Raw genomic sequence first — 17476 nt, 5'->3', positions numbered from 1 at the left:
CAGAGAGATTAGTACAATGTCTGGGTCACAGTAACCGAGAGGTTAGTACAATGTCGGGGCCGCAGTAACCGAGCGATTAGTACAATATCGGGACCACAGTAACAGGGAGATTAGTACAACGTCGGGGCCACAGTAACAGGGAGATCAGTACAATGTCGGGGCCACAGTAACAGGGAGATCAGTACAACGTCGGGGCCACAGTAACAGGGAGATTAGTACAATGTGGGGGCCACAGTAACAGGGAGATTAGTACAATGTCGGGGCCACAGTAATCGAGAGGTTAGTACAGTGTCGGGGCCACAGTGACCCAGAGATTACTACAATGTCTCGGCCGCAGGAACTGAGCGATTACTACAATGTCAGGGTTCTGTAAGGTGTCTCAGCACATCTTTCCCATCATTTTCTCTAGGTGCTCCAGTTTCCTCCCACAGTCCAAAGATGTCCCAGGTAGGTTAACTGGTCATTGTAAATTGTCCCGTGATGAGGTTAGGGTTAATCGGGTTTGTAGGGTTGCTGGGGCAGCATGGCTGGAAGGGCCGAAGGGCCTACTCCGTGCTGTATTGCTAAAATAAAATAAAAAACAAAAATAAAAGTAAAAATGCAGACCTTTATCGAACACCTTTTGGAATTCCATGAAGAAACATCAGTTGTCCACTCCGATTACTGCGCCACAGAGACAATCAGATTTGGAGCTCAAAGGGATCATGCCAAATCACAATTAAACAGGGCTACATTCAAAGCCATTCCTGTACTACATCAGGGTAATTCTGAATTCAAACTGATGGAGGGGCATGCGGGAAAGGGAAGGCACCATGAAATAAACTTGCATTCCCAACTCTACAAAACCACGATGAAATGACGTGTAGCTGATGGTGAAATAGTTTACACAGGCAGCTGGGTCTGTGCTCTGGCTATATATATCCAGACTGATCTGGTACATTTCCCACTCACTTCCCAAAATTCACATTTTACCAGCTGTGCCTCAACTTTCATCCCCCCACACATCTTCAGGTGGCTCTTTTCCAGCTCCTTCCCTTCTCCAGCTGCTCTCCCCGATACAATAACACAAAAGTAACAATGAAAACTTGTAGATGCTGGGAATCAATGCCTAGTCAGAAAAAAAAACTACAAAAAAAAGGTGGATACAGCCCAGCCCATCACAGGCAAAGCCCCAGCTCGAGGAACGCTGCCAAAAGAAAGCAGCATCCATCATCAAAGACGCAGCCGCCCCCCCGCAGCACCATCCAGCTCGTGCTTTCCTCTCGCTGCTTCCAGGCTTCAAATGTATGCCCCTGGTATTAGCCATTTCTGCCCTGGAAAAAAGTCTGGCTATCCTCTCAATCTATGCTTCTTACTATCTTGTACACCTCTGTTAAGGCCCTCTCATCCTCCTTCGCTTCGAGGAGAAAAGCCCAAGCTCGCTCAACCCATCCTTGAGACATGCTCTCTAATCCAGGCAGCATCCTGCTGAATCTCTTCTGCAACCACGTCCTTCCTATAATGAGGTGAGCAGAAAGGAACAGAAGTTCCAGTGTGGTCTAACCAGAGTTTTATAGAGTTGCAATATAGCCTCTCAACTCAAGAACTCTGTCCCCTGAGTAATAGAGACCAACGCACCATATGCCTTTTAACTTTTCTTTAATATAAGTGCAATGGTAAACAATAGCCAGATCAGAAATGCTGATCAAGTCAACTAGTTCCCAAGGAGAACTCTGATAGGCCAATCAGATGGTTCACCGCTGCTCAGCGATAGACCACAAAGAAATCATATGTACAATTAAGAAACATTAAAAAATAGTAGAAATACTGGAGTCATGATGAAGTCTGCTGGAGAGAGACATTCATACACACGCTGTCCTCCATAACAAAACTTGCACAGCATCTTTGATGGACCTGTGGACGATCTGCTCATCCTCACTACTAACAACGCTGCCATTCATCCTGGATTCTACCTTCAAATTCAACCTTTCAAAGTGAATCACTTAACACTTTTCCAGGTTGAGCTCCATCTGCCACTTCTCAGCCCAGCTCAGCATCCTGTCAATGCCCCGTTGTAACCTACGACCTTCATACCAACTGCAAACTTAATAACCCACCTTTCCACTTCCTCATCCAAGTCATTTATAAAAATCACAAAGAGCAGGGGTCCCAGAACAGATCCTCTTTTTACAAGTCAACATGTTCGAACATATCAGCTTGTTTTATGCTGTTCTCACAAACTTCTAGGTTCCTCTCACTGTTGAATACTCAAGCAAAGTATCCATTGATGTCCCCTACCTCCTCCAACTTCAGGCATTTTTCCTGTACTATCCTACCCCAACTCCAGTTCTTCATGTATGTGACTGCGGTTTTCCTTAACCCTACCCTCCATGGATCACAACTGAAAAAACCCCTTGGAGAGTCTTCCAAACAACACAGCAAGTCCAGTCATAGTCATACTGTATTGATCCCGAGGGAAATTGGTTTTCGTTACAGTTGCACCAAAAATAATAAATAGTAATAGAACCATAAATAGTTAAATAGTAATATGTAAATTATGCCAGTAAATTATGAAAGAAGTCCAGGACCTGCCTATCGGCACAGGGTGTCTGACCCTCCAAGGGAGGAGTTGTAAAGTTTGATGGCCACAGGCAGGAATGACTTCCTATGACGCTCTGTGTTGCATCTCGGTGGAATGAGTCTCTGGTTGAATGTACTCCTGTGCCCAACCAGTACATTATGTAGTGGATGGGAGACATTGACCAAGATGGCATGCAACTTAGACAGCATCCTCTTTTCAGACACCACTGTCAGAGAGTCCATTTCCATCCCCACAACATCACCGGCCTTACGAAGTTGCCTTGATAGTAATAGTACATTTGAAGTGTAAATATCTAAATAGTGGAGCTTGTCCCAGGATATTAATCTACTGAAAAATGATCAGTAAGAATGGTTACTGAACAGAAAAATATAGGAAAATACTGAGAAGGCTTTGGAGGGGCTTTGCCTGGATTACAGGATATCAGCTATAAGGAGAGATTGAGTGACGGAAGTGAGGGGAGATCTGAAAGCTGTTAAAATTGAGAGGCATAGACCGAATTGATAGTCAGAATCTTTCCCCCAAGCCTAGAGGACATTGCTTTCAGGTGAGATGAACAAAGTTTAAAGGAAATGTGCAGGGTATGTTTTGTTCTTTTAAAAGTTATGAACACAGCCCAGTTCATCACGCAAACCAGCCTCCCCAGTTACATTCTGCATACACTCCCCACTCCCTTGGGAAAGCAGCCAAAATAATCAAAGGCCCTACTCACCCTGGACCTGCTCTCTTCTCGCCCTTCTCCCGTCGGGCAGGAGATACATACAGCCACCAGGCTCAAGGCCAACGTCTATCAACCCTTCAGACCCTTGAATGGACCTCTAATATACTAAAGATGAACCTTTGACTTTGCAGACTACCTCATCATAACCCTTACACTTTGTTTATCAACACTGCACTCTCCCGGTGACTGTTACACCCTTGTTTGGATTTGTACCACTTTAATGTATTTACATATGGCACACAAAACGAAAACATTTTCCTCTGTATCATGCGACAAAAATAAACAAATCAGGCACCGGCACAAAAAGGGAATGGGGGGTGGGGTTAGAAACATGAAGATATGGACCAATTTGGACTTAATTTGGCATCATGACCAATAAACAGTATGGGCTGAAAGGCCTGGTCTATATTCTCTGCCACTTCCAGGTGAGTAATTCATCAGTTCTTCCATCCTTGGACTCACTTTACACCGCACGCTGTCGGAGCAGTGCTGCCAAGATAATCAAGGACAAGACCCACCCAGCCAACACACTTTTCATCCCTCTTCCCTCCGGGAGAAGGCTCAGGAGCTTGAAGACTCATACGGCCAGATTTGGGAACAGCTTCTTTCCAACTGTGATAAGACTGCTGAACAGATCCTGACCCAGATCTGGGCCGTACCCTCCAAATATCCGGACCCGCATCTCGGTTTTTTTGCACTACCTTACTTTCCATTTTTCTATTTTCTATTTATGATTTATAATTTAAATTTTTAATATTTACTATCGATTTGTAATCCAGGGAGCGGGAAGAGCAGAATCAAATATCGCTGTGATGATTGTACGTTCTAGTATCAATTGTTTGGCAACAATAAAGTATAATGTATAAAGTTCCAACCACCCCTACCCATTTCCCTGAGCCCTCATAACTTATTCTCTCTCTCTCTCTCTCAACACATCCATCAACTGCCCCTTGGATCTTTTGCCACTTCCTTACACCGGGGGTAATTAATAGTATCCAGTAAACCCCCCAGCACATCTGTGGGATGTGGGAGGAATCAGCAGCACCAGGGAGCCCATAAAGTCACAGTATCTGAAATTAGCATTCAAATCCAGCGACCTAGTGATCTGTTAAATTATTTTTATATAGGATGATGTTTGGTAAGTTTACTTCGGCGTTGTATTTTCATGGATTTGCTCCTCAAAGCTATCAAATATTTACAGTAAGAAAACATTGCATAATGTTCACTATATCCAATCAGCATGATCCAATTTTGGAAACACTCCAAAACTCAAGCACCAGCAACTCGGCTTTAAATCTTGTGTTACAGGCAAATCATCTCAACTCTGCCCTAGATCCTCAAATAACCCTGTAAAAGAAGATTTGATTTCATTATAACTAAGAAAATGTTTATGTATCTGGGAGCCCCAAAACTTACAAGATAGGGCTATAAATTTACAAAATTAAGAACTTTTAATATATTAATTAACCAAATTGAGTTCAAAATCTGCAAGGTAATGCTGCAGCTCTATAAAGTTCTGCTTAGACCACAGTTGGAGTATTGTGTTCAGTTCTGGTTGCCTCATTATAGCAAGGATGTGGAAGCTTTAGAGAAAGTGTAGAGATTTACCAGGATGCTGCCTGGTTTAGAGAGCATGTCTTATGAGGAAAGGTTAAATGAGTTCGAGCTTTTCACTTCAGAGAGAAGGAGAATGAGAGGTGAACTGATAGAGGTGCATGAGATGATCTGTCAGAGATTAAGTGGATTGCCAGAGAGTTTTCCCTAGGGCAAACCTGGCTAATATGAGGTAACATAACTTGAAGATGATTTAAGTACAAGGGAAATTTTGGAGGTAAGCTTTTTTTAAAAAAACATGGAGAGTGGTAGGTGTGTGGAATGTTCTGATAGCGGTGGCAGTAGAGGCAGATGAATTAGGGACATTGAAGAAACTCTTACACAGGCATATGGACAATAGAAAAATAGAGGGCTATGTAGGAGGGAAAGGTTAAATTGATCTTAGAGCAAGTTAAAAAGTTGGCTGAAGGGCCTGTACAGGCCTATGCTATAGTGTTTTATGTTCAAATTAAGGGAATAAGAGCACAAGGTTGGAACCCATTCCCTTCAAGGAAAGTTCACAACAAACCATACAGAAAACTGTAATCAACTATCAACATCATAATGAAAAAATAAGGTTACCGCATCCAATAAACAGCCACATGATGGACATCATCTGCCCTGGGATTAATAAGCACATACCTGAAACAGGGAGCCTGGCCCCTGTAATCTGGCAGGACTCAAGGGGGCGACTGGACTTAGTGTACTCCAGAAGTGAATGCTGGAGAGTAGGGGGCTCGGTGTCAACAGAATCCCACTCGGTGTCTGTAAGTGCGATAAAATTGGTAATTAGACAGGTTAATGAGCTGTTTCTAACATTAGCAGCATCTTGCTCCAGCCTACAGAAACACTGGCCTGAGCAAAAATATTGGAAACTGATTTACTATCGTCACATGTGACAAAGCCTCTGCTGCCTGCCACCTAGGCAGATTACCCCATACACAAGCTCCATACTGGTTAAGGTAGTTGTTGGGGCTGTTCTCACGCAGGTGGATGGAGTGTTCCACCACACCCAGTTTATGCCTTGTAGACACTGGACAGGCTTTGTTTTTGAGTGACACACTTTTTGACAATTCGGAGGAGCCAGTGACTGACTCCAGGAAGGGGGAACGGTGCACATACTCCTGTTTACACCAATGGTGTTGAGTTTGAGAGCTTCAAGTTCCTGGGAGTGAACATCAGCAACAGCCTGTTCTGGTCCCACCAAGTTGACACTGCAGCCAAGGAAACTCGTTAATATAGGAGAATCAAGAAGTTTGGCATGTTCCCATTGACCCTCACCAATTTTTATCAATGCACCATAGAAAGCATCCTATCTAGTTGCATCACAGCTTGGTACGGCAACTGCTCAGCACAAGACCACAAGAAACAGCAGAGAGTTGTAGTACATCACGGAAACCAGCTTCCCCTCTGTCTATGCCTCACTGCCTCAGTGAAGCAGTCAACATAATCAAAGCTCCCACTCACACCAGCATTCTCTCTTCTCCCCCGTCCCATCAGGCAGAAGATTGGAAACCATGAAAGCACATACCACCAGGCTCAAGGACAACTTCTACTCTGCTGTTATCAGACTTTTGAATTAATCTCTTGTACAATAAAATGAACTCACAATCACAATCAGACAGCATGAGCTGCCTTAACAACTAACTGCCAGTAGCACTCACAAGGGCATCAATCGTACCAGTGCCCAAGAAAAGCAGGGTGAGTTGCCTTAATGACTGTCACCCAGTGGCACTCACATCTATGGAGATGAAATGCTTTGAGAGGTTGATCATGGCTAGATTCAACACCTCTCAGGAAGAACCTCGATCCACTGCAATTTGCCTATCGCCACAATCAGTCTACAGCAGATGCGATCTCAATGGTACTCCACGCGTCTTGGATCACCTGGACAATGCAAATACCTACGTCAGGATGCTGTTTATCAACTACAGCTCAGCTACATTCCTATTGTCCTCATTGAAATGCTACAGAACCTAGACCTCTGCAACTGGATCCTTGACTTCCTAACCAGCAGACCACAATCTGTGCACATCTGAAATAACATCTCCACCTCACGTCAATCAACACTAGTGCACCAAAATGATGTGCGCTTAGCCGACTGCTCTGCTCTCTTTTCACCCATGACTGTGCGGCTAGGCACAGCTCAAATGCCATCTATAAATCCGCTGTTGACACAACCATTGTTGGAAGAATTTCAGTTGGTGATGAGAGAGCGTACAGGAGTTACTGTTGACACAACCACTGTTGGTAGAATCTCAGATGGTGGTGAGAGGGTGTACAGGAGTGAGATATGCCAACTAGTGGAGTGGTGTCGCAGCAACACCCTTGCACTCAATGTCAGCAAGACCAAAGAGCTGATTGTGGACGTCAGAAGGGGTAAGATGAGGGAACACAAATCAATCCTCATAGAGGGATCGGAAGTGGAGGGAGTGAGTACTTTCAAGTTCCTGGGTGTCAATATCTAAGGACCTAACCTGGACACAACATATTGACACAGCTATAAAGGCGGCAAGACAAGAAAGTTCATTAGGAATTTGAGATTTGATTTCAATGAAAACACTCGAAAACTTCTACCAATGTACCATGGAGAGCATTCTGACTGGCTGCATCACCGTCTGGTATTGGGGTTGGGGGCGGGGGGGAATGCACAAGATCAAGGTAGGTTGCAAAAACTTGTAAGATTAGTCAGCTCCTTCATGGGAACTCGTCGCCATAGTATCTAAGGGGCGGTGCCTTAGGAATCCATCATTAAGGATCCCCACCACCCAGGCCATGCCCTCTTCTCACTGTTACCATCAGGAAGGAGGTACAGAAGCCTGAAGGCACACACTCAGCGACTCAGGAACAGCTTCTTCCCCTCTGCCATCTGATCTCTAAATGGACATTGAACACATGAACACTAACTCACCACTTCTTATTATTTGTTTTATTTTGCACTACTTGGTTTAACTTAATCTATTTAATAAATAAATACACACACACTTACTGTAATTCATTTTTCCTCTATATTTACTTACGTAATGCCGTGTAAAGTTAACAAATTACAACAGTTCCGGAAGTCAGTTTTTTCAACAATTTCTAAAGCACTTAAAATTAATCTACAACCTAATAAATTAACTGTGCTTTCTGGAATAATTCCTCAAAATATTCATGGTATTTCTGTGTCTGACCAACATGTTATTGCATTTAAAAGTTGCTGGTGAACCCAGCAGGCCAGGCAGCATATCTAGGAAGAGGTACAGTCGACGTTTCGGGCCGAGACCCTTCATCAGGTCCTGACGAAGGGTCTCGGCCCGAAACGTCGACTGTACCTCTTCCTACAGATGCTGCCTGGCCTGCTGCGTTCACCAGCAACTTTGATGTGTGTTGTTTGAATTTCCAGCATCTGCAGAATTCCTCATGTTATTGCATTTGTTACATTGATAGCTAGGAGGGCCATTTGGTTGAAGTGGAAGGATACATCAGCTCCCACTTTGTCACAATGGTTCTCTCAAGTGATGCTATGTCTTAGTTTGGAGAAAATTAGAAGTCGAACATTTGAATCTTTATTTGATTTTGAGAAAAGATGGGGCTCATTTGGTCGTTATTATCATTTGAGCTAATTGATAGATTTTTTCCATGATCCAATTGTAAATTTTTTGGTATATTTTCTTTTCATGCTGGCGGTTTGGTGTTTATTTTTAAAAGCTTTTTGTATGACGCATGGCTCTGGGGTTGTACACCTAACGGGTTCTCTTTTTTTGTCTCACTTTTCTGCTCAGTAGGTTCGTTTTTTGTGATCACAAAATTTTGTTTTCAATCTTTAAGATAATATCTTTTTTTTGAGACATTGTAAGTGTTGTTACTTCAATGTACTTGTGTTATTTCTTTTGTATAATATAACAATAAAAAGATTGGAAAGAAAGAACAAATTACAGACAGATACCGGTTGATTCTAACACTCTACCTCATTACGATCTTGCAGCTTCTGGTTTACCTGCACCGCACTTTCTCAGTAGCTGTTACACTTATTCTGATTTACCTTTACTCATCAATGCACTGTGATGATCTTTATGAACAATATGCAAGACAAACATTTCACTGTGGATCGGTACATGTGACAGTAATAAACCCAGCCGCTGACCTACTCTAATGGCAATGATATTTATGTCCGACCGAGCTACTGATAAATGGTGATCAAAGGACGTTAGTGGTAGGTCTACGTTAGACAAATGGCTGTTGAGAAAGATGGTACATGGGCTTAATTGCCAGAAATCCCAAGATTCAGGGAAAGTTCCATTATATATTGGAAAATAACAAATGCACAGCCTTTATTCAAAAACACAGAAAGCAGGAAAGGAGAAGTGAGCGAGCTTAATACCAAACACCCTTCCTTTTAACAGCAGGATGCTTAGAAAGAGTCAAAGTTACCCCAGACAGAGGTGTGTTTTTGAAAGGGAAGTCATATTTGGTCAATTTATTTGGAGCCAAGAAACGATAGGCCAAAGAGACTGATGTGTAGGTAAATTATTGGAAGGTATTCTAAGGGAGTGAAAATATAAATTTTTGGATAGACAGGGTCTGATTGGGGGTCAATTTCCTAATTGAATTTTTTGAGGATGTGACTAAACACATTTATGGAGGTAGAGCAGTAGATGTAGTGTAAATAGATTTCAGCAAGGCATTTGATAAGGTACCCCATGCAAGGCTTAGTGAGAAAGTAAGGAGGCATGGGATACAAGGGGGCATTGCTTTGTGGATCCAGAACTGGCTTGCCCACAGAAGGCAAAGAGTGGTCGTAGATGGGTCATATTCTGCATGGAGGCCGGTGACCAGTGGTGTGCCTCAGGAATCTGTCTGGGACCCCTACTCTTTGTGATTTTTATAAGTGACCTGGATGAGGAAATGGAGGGATGGGTTAGTAAATTTGCTGATAACACAAAGGTTGGGGGTGTTGTGGATAGTGTGGAGGGCTGTCAGAGGTTACAGTGGAACATCGACAGGATGCAAAACTGGGCTGAGAAGTGGCAGATGGAGTTCAACCCAGATAAGTGTGAGGTGGTTCGTTTTGGTAGGTTAGATATGACAGCAGAATTAATGGTAAGACTCTTGGCAGTGTGGAGGATCATAGAGATCTTGGGATCTGAGTCCATAGGACACTCAAAGATGCTGTGCAGGTTGACTCTGTGGTTAAGAAGGCATACGGTGCATTGGCCTTCATCAGTGATGATTGAGATTAGGAGCCGAGAGGTAATGTTACAGCTATATTGGACCCTGGTCAGACCCTACTTGGAGTACTGTGCTCAGTTCTGGTCGCCTCACTACAGGAAGGATGTTGAAACCATAGAAAGGGTGCAGAGGAGATTTACAAGGATGTTGCCTGGATTGGGGAGCATGCCTTATGAGAATAGGTTGAGTGAACTCGGCCTTGTTTCCTTGGAGCGACAGAGGATGAGATGTGACCTGATAGAGGTGTATAAGATGACGAGAGGCATTGATCATGTGGATAGTCAGCAGCTATTTCCCAGGGCTGAAATGACTAGCACGAGAGGGCACAGTTTTAAGGTGCTTGGAAGCAGGTACAGAGGAGATGTAAGGGGTAAGTTGTTTTTTTTAAAAAAACGCAGAGAGTGGTGAGTGCATGGAATGGGCTGCGGTGACGGTGATGGGGGTGGATACGATAGGGTCTTTTAAGAGTCTCCTGGATAGGTACATGGAGCTTAGAAAAATAGAGGGCTGTGGGTAACCCTAGGTAATTTCTAAGGCAAGGACATGTTCAGTACAGCATTGTGGGCCGAAGGGCCTGCATTGTGCTGTAGTGCTCTATGATTGTGCTGTGAATGAAGTGAACCACTGGATGCTTTATATCTGTACTTTCAGAAGCTACTTGATGAGATGTCTTGTGAAAGGTCATTGTGGAAAATGAAAGCTCACGGAGTATGCTTTCACAGGTCTGTGTGCCACAGGAAGCAGACAGCAAGCATCATTTAAAAAAATTCTAGTTGGTAATATATAATGAGTGGTGTAATACAGAGAGGAATACTGGGGTCTCAATATCTTACAATTTATATAAACAGCTTGCATGAAGGCACTGAAGGTATGGCTGCTAAAGCTGCTGATGACCCAGGAGGAAATTAAATGGTGGAGATATAGAGCTCAAGCATATAGAGATAGGTTAAATGAATGGGCTTAGATCTTGCTAATGTGTAAAAATGTGAAACTGTCAGTTTTGGCAGGAAAAGTGAAAGCAATTTAAATGGCGAGGAACTGTAAAGCTATGAGACACACAAAAGGATGCCATACACACGTAGATCAAGTAATCAGGAAAAGCTAGTGCTGGGGTGACTGAAGACAAGCGAAGGGAGGTTTTGTTTCCATTATCCAGGGTGCTTGAACAGTGTGCAGTGTTGGTCTTCTCTCCTGAGGATGGAAACACAGCATAAGCAGTTCACTGGACCAGTCTGCCTCATGAGGAATGGGCAGACAGGCTGGTCATGTACACCCTGGGATTTAGCCAGAAATGACAGGACTGAAATGTGCAAGATCCTGAAGGGTGGATGTGAAGAGGGTATTTCCTCTTGTGGGAGGATCCTGAACTTGGGTGATAAGGTTTAAAGATAACGATATAATTTCAGACAGACAAGGTGATAAGGGGCTCACGGTAGTGTAGCGGTTAGTGTAATGCTATTGTAGAGCCAGTAATCTGAGTTCAATTCCCACCGCTGTCTGTAAGGGGTTTGTACGTTCTCCCCTAACCACATGAGTTGTCTCCAGGTACTCTGGTTTCCTCCCACATTCCACAGACGTACAGGTTCGTCCATTAAGTGGGGCTGGAAGAGCCTGTTACTGTCCAGTATCTATCAATATGTAATTGATAAATTAATAAATAAGAGATACATTTGGAAGAAAAACGTCTTCTCTCTCAGTCAGCCCTGCAGGATATCCATGAACAATTGAACCTGGCTGTACACAAAAGCAATTATATATAATCCTAAACTCTCACTCTCCCACCCTGGAGGCCACAATCAGTGGGAAATGGGGCCAAGAAATGAAGCAGTGGGAAACGTTTGTCTAATATTGTGTCTGAGGCAGGTGACAGTGCAGACTGGAGGGAGCCCTGTCCTACATCTAACACCATTCTCAGCAACCCTTCTTCCAGTTCACTCTGCTCCTGGAACCACTATCGCAGAATCACAATCTACCAAGTGCAAACAAGTGGCTGAACATTCTGTAAAACATTTACACACCCTTCTGAAGATGCATATTATTGAAAGTAGTGAATTAAAACTGCATGAAATGCTTCTATTTATATTGCCTTACCCTGGTTTTAAGGCAATGTACCTGCCTGTATGATTATCAGATCTCCAGTTGGACATGTAATTTACCCAACGCACAATGGTACTGACCTGTGCAGTAAAAAAAGGAGTGAGAGACCCTGACGGAAGTGCTGGGCTGTTGAGGGCAATCGAGCTGACATCGGTGTTAGTTATGACTAAAGAAGGAGCCGAAATCTCCAGGCCTTTGGGCTTCTTAGTCTTTGGAAGCTGGGGGTGTTTCTGGTCAGTGGGACAAGGGGATTTGGTCTTTGGGCCTGATGAGAGGTTCAGGGGTTGAACTGACTGTTCAGAATCACTGACATCGAGTTCAATAATGGGAGCCTCCTGGCATCCCGAGGAGGCGGCCGAGGTTGAGGATGACGACGCAGTGGCCGAATGAAGCAATGCTAAAGGTGACGATGCTTTGGAGGAGGCAGACGTGAAGAAGGTTGATGCAGCCATGGCTTCTGGAGGAGGAGACTGGGCGGGTGCTGCTGAGACAACTGGTACAGCAGCTGGTCTCTCACTCTTATTGGTTATGAACCGGATGACAGTCCGGACCTCCTCCGGTGTCGACTTCCTTGCCATCCGATCCTCAGGCTTTTCCATCTTGATGGACTTGAAAAAGTCTGACCGCTTCTGCAGAGAGTTTATAGTGAAAGATGTGTACAACCCAGAGTGGATGTAGTCATTACGACTGGGACTTCTGCTGCTGGATAACGTCACTTGTTGGTGCTTCCCACCCTCGGCAATGGACGGGGCCTCACTGTCCCTGAGCAAAATGTGTTCCCGACTGGAATCTGCAGCCAGGGAATCCATCTTTAAAATGTCCGGAAACGAGACAAATTTGTAAACAAATTTCTGTCCAATCACCTTCTTAATAATATTCTGCAGAAAAAGAAAAAGGAACACTTATTTGATTGCTAACCACATTGCATCACAGATACGTATAACATACTATAGATAGAACATTACAGCACAGTACCGGCCCTTTGGTCCATGACATTGTTCCGATCTTCTAACCTCCTCCAAGATCGGTCTAGCCCTTCCCTCCAACATAGCCCTCGTTTTTCTATCAGTGCAGCAGTAAATTGTTACTCTACTACCAACTGATGCAGCGTAAACAAAGGAGTGGCAATTGGCTGGTTCTTCCCCCAGAATTCCTCAGCTAATGCAACTTGGCTAACACTCCCACCAAGCGAGTGCCAATGCGATGGACAGAGAACAGCAAAAACCCCAGCTGGACATTACCAACAAGTTATTGTTTTGTTTTCTTTAATATATCTCAGAGACCAATACTCAGGATCTATACCAACATCTACTCTCAGTGGCCTTCACCTTTCTTTGAGTAACAACATCCTCTAACTTTTAAAAGTTTTCTATCCCAGAGTGGTCCTGGAGAGATATTCTTGTACAAAGAATCTGGCTGCCTAATATGACCTTCCTGCTGTCCATGTGCTCTCCAGGGTAGACACAACAGCTCCAGCCCTACTGATCTAAACCAATTTATGGACACATAAAATTCTCCCCAAGTGTGAACGATGGAGAACAGGAAAGGGGAAGGGAATGTTGGGAATCACTGGGTGCAAGGGTATTATTGAAAAAAGACTATGACCTTACAAGATGGGCACCCTTAGTCTAGGCATACACCATAACCACCATAGGAAATTAGTGCCAATTTAGTACAGGTGTTGTTGGTTACAAGGTCTAATGTTGTTACCATTATGGCCCCGCTTAAGTATTCTTCTGCGCACTGGCCAATTTTAACCATCTGAGGTATTTCAGTTACTTGCCTTGAAGAAGCTATCTATAAAGACCCAAGCGAAACACAAGAATTATCAACCTTGCAACAGACTGTATCCTATTAACCGATTCTTCTTGCATTTCACACATCAAGTTAGGCAGTACCTATGGAAGGGAATAAATGGTTGACGTTTCAGGCTGCGACCTTTCATCAGGACGAGAAAGGAAGGAGGAAGAAGCCAGAATAAAAAAAAGGAGGGGGAGGGGAAAGAACACAAGCTGACAGGTGATACTTTACCTCCCCTTCCCTTACCTTTTTACACTGGCTAAATCCCCCTTCCTTTCCAGTCCTGATGGTCTCAGCCCAACATGTGTACTGCTCATTTCACTCTATATGTGCTGAGTTCCCCCAGCATCTTGTACGTGTTGATCCAGATATCCAGCACGTGCAGTCTCTCGTGTCTCCCTTCTGACATTTACCACTGAGCTCTTCACAGAGTACAGACATCACAGGATCTGTCTGGCTCCCTCACAAAACTGCAGTGCCATTGGTGACACATGTCCACTACATGCTGGACTGCACCAGTGAGAACCAGCTTGTAAAGGAGATTCCTGGCTCGTTACACAGATCACCGAAAGGCAACCCACATCACTGGACCAATTCTATATCTTTTGTGGAAGATGGATAAAGTCATTCTCAAGTTTAACAAATAATCGGTCTGACAAATACCCATGCAAATTAAATTCATATGTAAAGAGAATCAGGATACTGAGACAATACACGTAAGATTACTAAGATTCATGTTGCCTGGATTGGGGAGCATGCCTTACAACAACAGGTTGAGTGAACTCGGCCTTTTCTCCTTGGAGCGACGGAGGGTGAGAGGTGACCTGATAGAGGTGTACAAGATGATAAGAGGCATTGATCATGTGGATAGTCAGAGGCCTTTTCCCCAGGGCTGAAATGGCTAACACGAGAGGGCACAGTTTTAAGGTGCTTGGAAGTAGGTACAAAGGAGATGTCAGGGCAAGTTTTTTTTCAAACGCAGAATGGTGAGTGCATGGAATGGGCTGCCGGCAATGGCGGATACAATAGGGTCTTTTAAGAGACTCCTGGATAGGTACAGTTGAAGTCAGAAGTTTACGTGCACCTTAGCCAAATACATTTAAACTCAGTTTTTCACAATTCCTGACATTTAATCCTAGAAAACATTTCCCTGTCTTAGGTCAGTTAGGATCATTATTTTAAGAATGTGAAATGTCAGAATAATAGTAGAGAGAACGATTTATTTCAGCTTTTATTTCTTTCATCACTTTCCCAGTGGGTCAGAAGTTTACATACACTTTGTTAGTATTTGGTAACATTGCCTTTAAATTGTTTAACTTGGCTCAAACGTTTTGGGTAGCCTTCCACAAGCTTCTCACAGTAAGTTGCTGGAATTTTGTTCCATTCCTCCAGACAGAACTGGTGTAAGTGAGTCAGGTTTGTAGGCCTTCTTGCTCACACATGCTTTTTCAGTTCTGCCCACAAATTTTCTATCGGATTGCGGTCAGGGCTTTGTGATGGCCACTCCAATACCTTGACTTTGTTGTCCTTAAGCAATTTTGCCACAACTTTGGAGGTATGCTTGGGGTCATTGTCTATTTGGAAGACCCATTAGCGACCGAGCTTTAACTTCCTGGCTGACGTCTTGAGATGTTGCTTTAATATGTCCACATACATTTCCTTCCTCATGATGCCATCTGTTTTGTGAAGTGCACCAGTCCCTCCTGCAGCAAAGCACCCCCACAACATGACGCTGCCACCCCCATGCTTCACGGTTGAGATGGTGTTCTTCAGCTTGCAAGCCTCACCCTTTTTCCTCCAAACATAACGATGGTCATTACGGCCAAACAGTTCAATTTTTGTTTCATCAGACCAGAGGACATTTCTCCGAAAAATAAGATCTTTGTCCCCATTTGCACTTGCAAACTGTAGTCTGGCTTTTTTATGGTGGTTTTGGAGCAGTGGCTTCTTCCTTGCTGAGCAGCCTTTCAGGTTATGTCGATGTAGGACTCGTTTTACTGTGGATATATATACCTCTCTACCTGTTTCCTCCAGCATCTTTACAAGGTCCTATGCTGCTGTTCTGGGATTGATTTGCACTTTTCGTGCCAAAGTACATTCATCTCTAGGGAACAGAATGCATCTCCTTCCTGAGCAGTATGACGGCTGTGTGGTCCCATGGTGTTTATACTTGCATTCTATAGTTTGTACAGATGAACGTGGTACCTTCAGGTGTTTGGAAATTGTTCCCAAGGATGAACCAGACTTGACATCATTTTCTGACCTCAATCCGATAGAAAATTTGTGGGCAGAACTGAAAAAGCGTGTGCGAGCAAGGAGGCCTACAAACCTGACTCAGTTTCACTAGTTCTGTCTGGAGGAATGGAACAAACTTCCAGCAACTTACTGTGAGAAGCTTGTGGAAGGCTACCCAAAACATTTGACCCAAGTTAAACAATTTAAAGGCAATGCTACCAAATACTAACAAAGTGTATGTAAACTTCTGACCCACTAGGAAAGTGATGAAAGAAATAAAAGCTGAAATAAATCATTCTCTCTACTATTATTCTGACATTTCACATTCTAAAAATAAAGGAGTGATCCAAACTGACCTAAGGCAGCGAATGTTTTCTAGGTTAAATGTCAGGAATTGTGAAAAACTGAGTTTAAATGTATTTGGCTAAGGTGTATGTAAACTTCTGACTTCAACTGTACATGGAGCTTAAAAAATAGAGGGCTTATGGGTAACCCTAGGTAATTTCTAAAGTAAGTACATGTTCAGCACAGCATCGTGGGCCGAAGGGCCTGAATTGTGCTGTAGGTTTTCCATGTTTTTCTATGTTTCCATTATCCTTCCCTTCCAAGCTGCTCACTACAATGTTGTCCCAACACCTATTGGAACAGGACGTGGCAGCTTTGTTGATTGCCTGGGGAGGATTTTTACATCTCTCAGCATCTTTCCCAGCACATAGACTTGGTTAACCAGGGCATCATAATGCAAGGACAGCTGTAAACAGGCAGCCCAGGAGCCCCACCGGACGAGTAGGGAGGAGACAGCAAGCAGCTTTGGTGTTTCAGAGTACGTCTTCCCTAGAGCGTCCTGTTGTAGTTCTACACTGGCGTCATAGGGAGCACCCTCACATCAGTCATTACTGCCCGCTTTGGTGCCGCATCCTCTCATAGTACATGGAAACCACTGAGAATTGGCAGGTCAGTAGAGAAGGTTGTTGACTTCTGTGTCGAGGCCAAAAGGGAGGAAGAATCATTGCAGACACTACCCACCCAACAAATTGCCTTTTCCAACAGCTCCCTTCTGAAAAGTACTATAGAGCTATTAAAACAAAAATTTTGTGTCACCTTAAAAGTTCCCATCTGCCCTCCCCCCTCTGAAATCTGGTTCCACCTGTTAACTGTCAGCCCCCGCCATATCTCTGCCTCTCCTTCTACACACAGGCCATCTTCTCTCTACACTTTCAGTCCTGTTGCAGGGTCTCTAC

At 43.8% G+C, this 17476-nt stretch overlaps 1 protein-coding gene across 3 annotated transcripts in view; it reads right to left on the bottom strand.

Annotated features, from left to right (window-relative positions):
• Positions 1 to 17476, bottom strand: part of elk3 (ETS transcription factor ELK3) — a 47298-nt gene that overhangs the window by 8718 nt on the left and 21104 nt on the right. For all 3 annotated transcript variants that reach the window (XM_072241326.1, XM_072241325.1, XM_072241327.1), the window contains exons 3-4: positions 12281 to 13078; positions 5535 to 5657 (exon numbers count right to left, since the gene is read on the bottom strand). In XM_072241326.1, coding sequence (XP_072097427.1) covers positions 5535 to 5657; positions 12281 to 13078 — 921 coding nt within the window. The remainder of the gene's footprint in view (positions 1 to 5534; positions 5658 to 12280; positions 13079 to 17476) is intronic.

Source organism: Mobula birostris, chromosome 23 (genome assembly GCF_030028105.1).
Source record: "Mobula birostris isolate sMobBir1 chromosome 23, sMobBir1.hap1, whole genome shotgun sequence".
Taxonomy (NCBI): Eukaryota; Metazoa; Chordata; class Chondrichthyes; order Myliobatiformes; family Myliobatidae; genus Mobula; species Mobula birostris.
The sequence above is the reverse complement of the archived record's forward strand: the minus strand, read 5'-3'. Positions and strand labels throughout refer to the sequence as shown.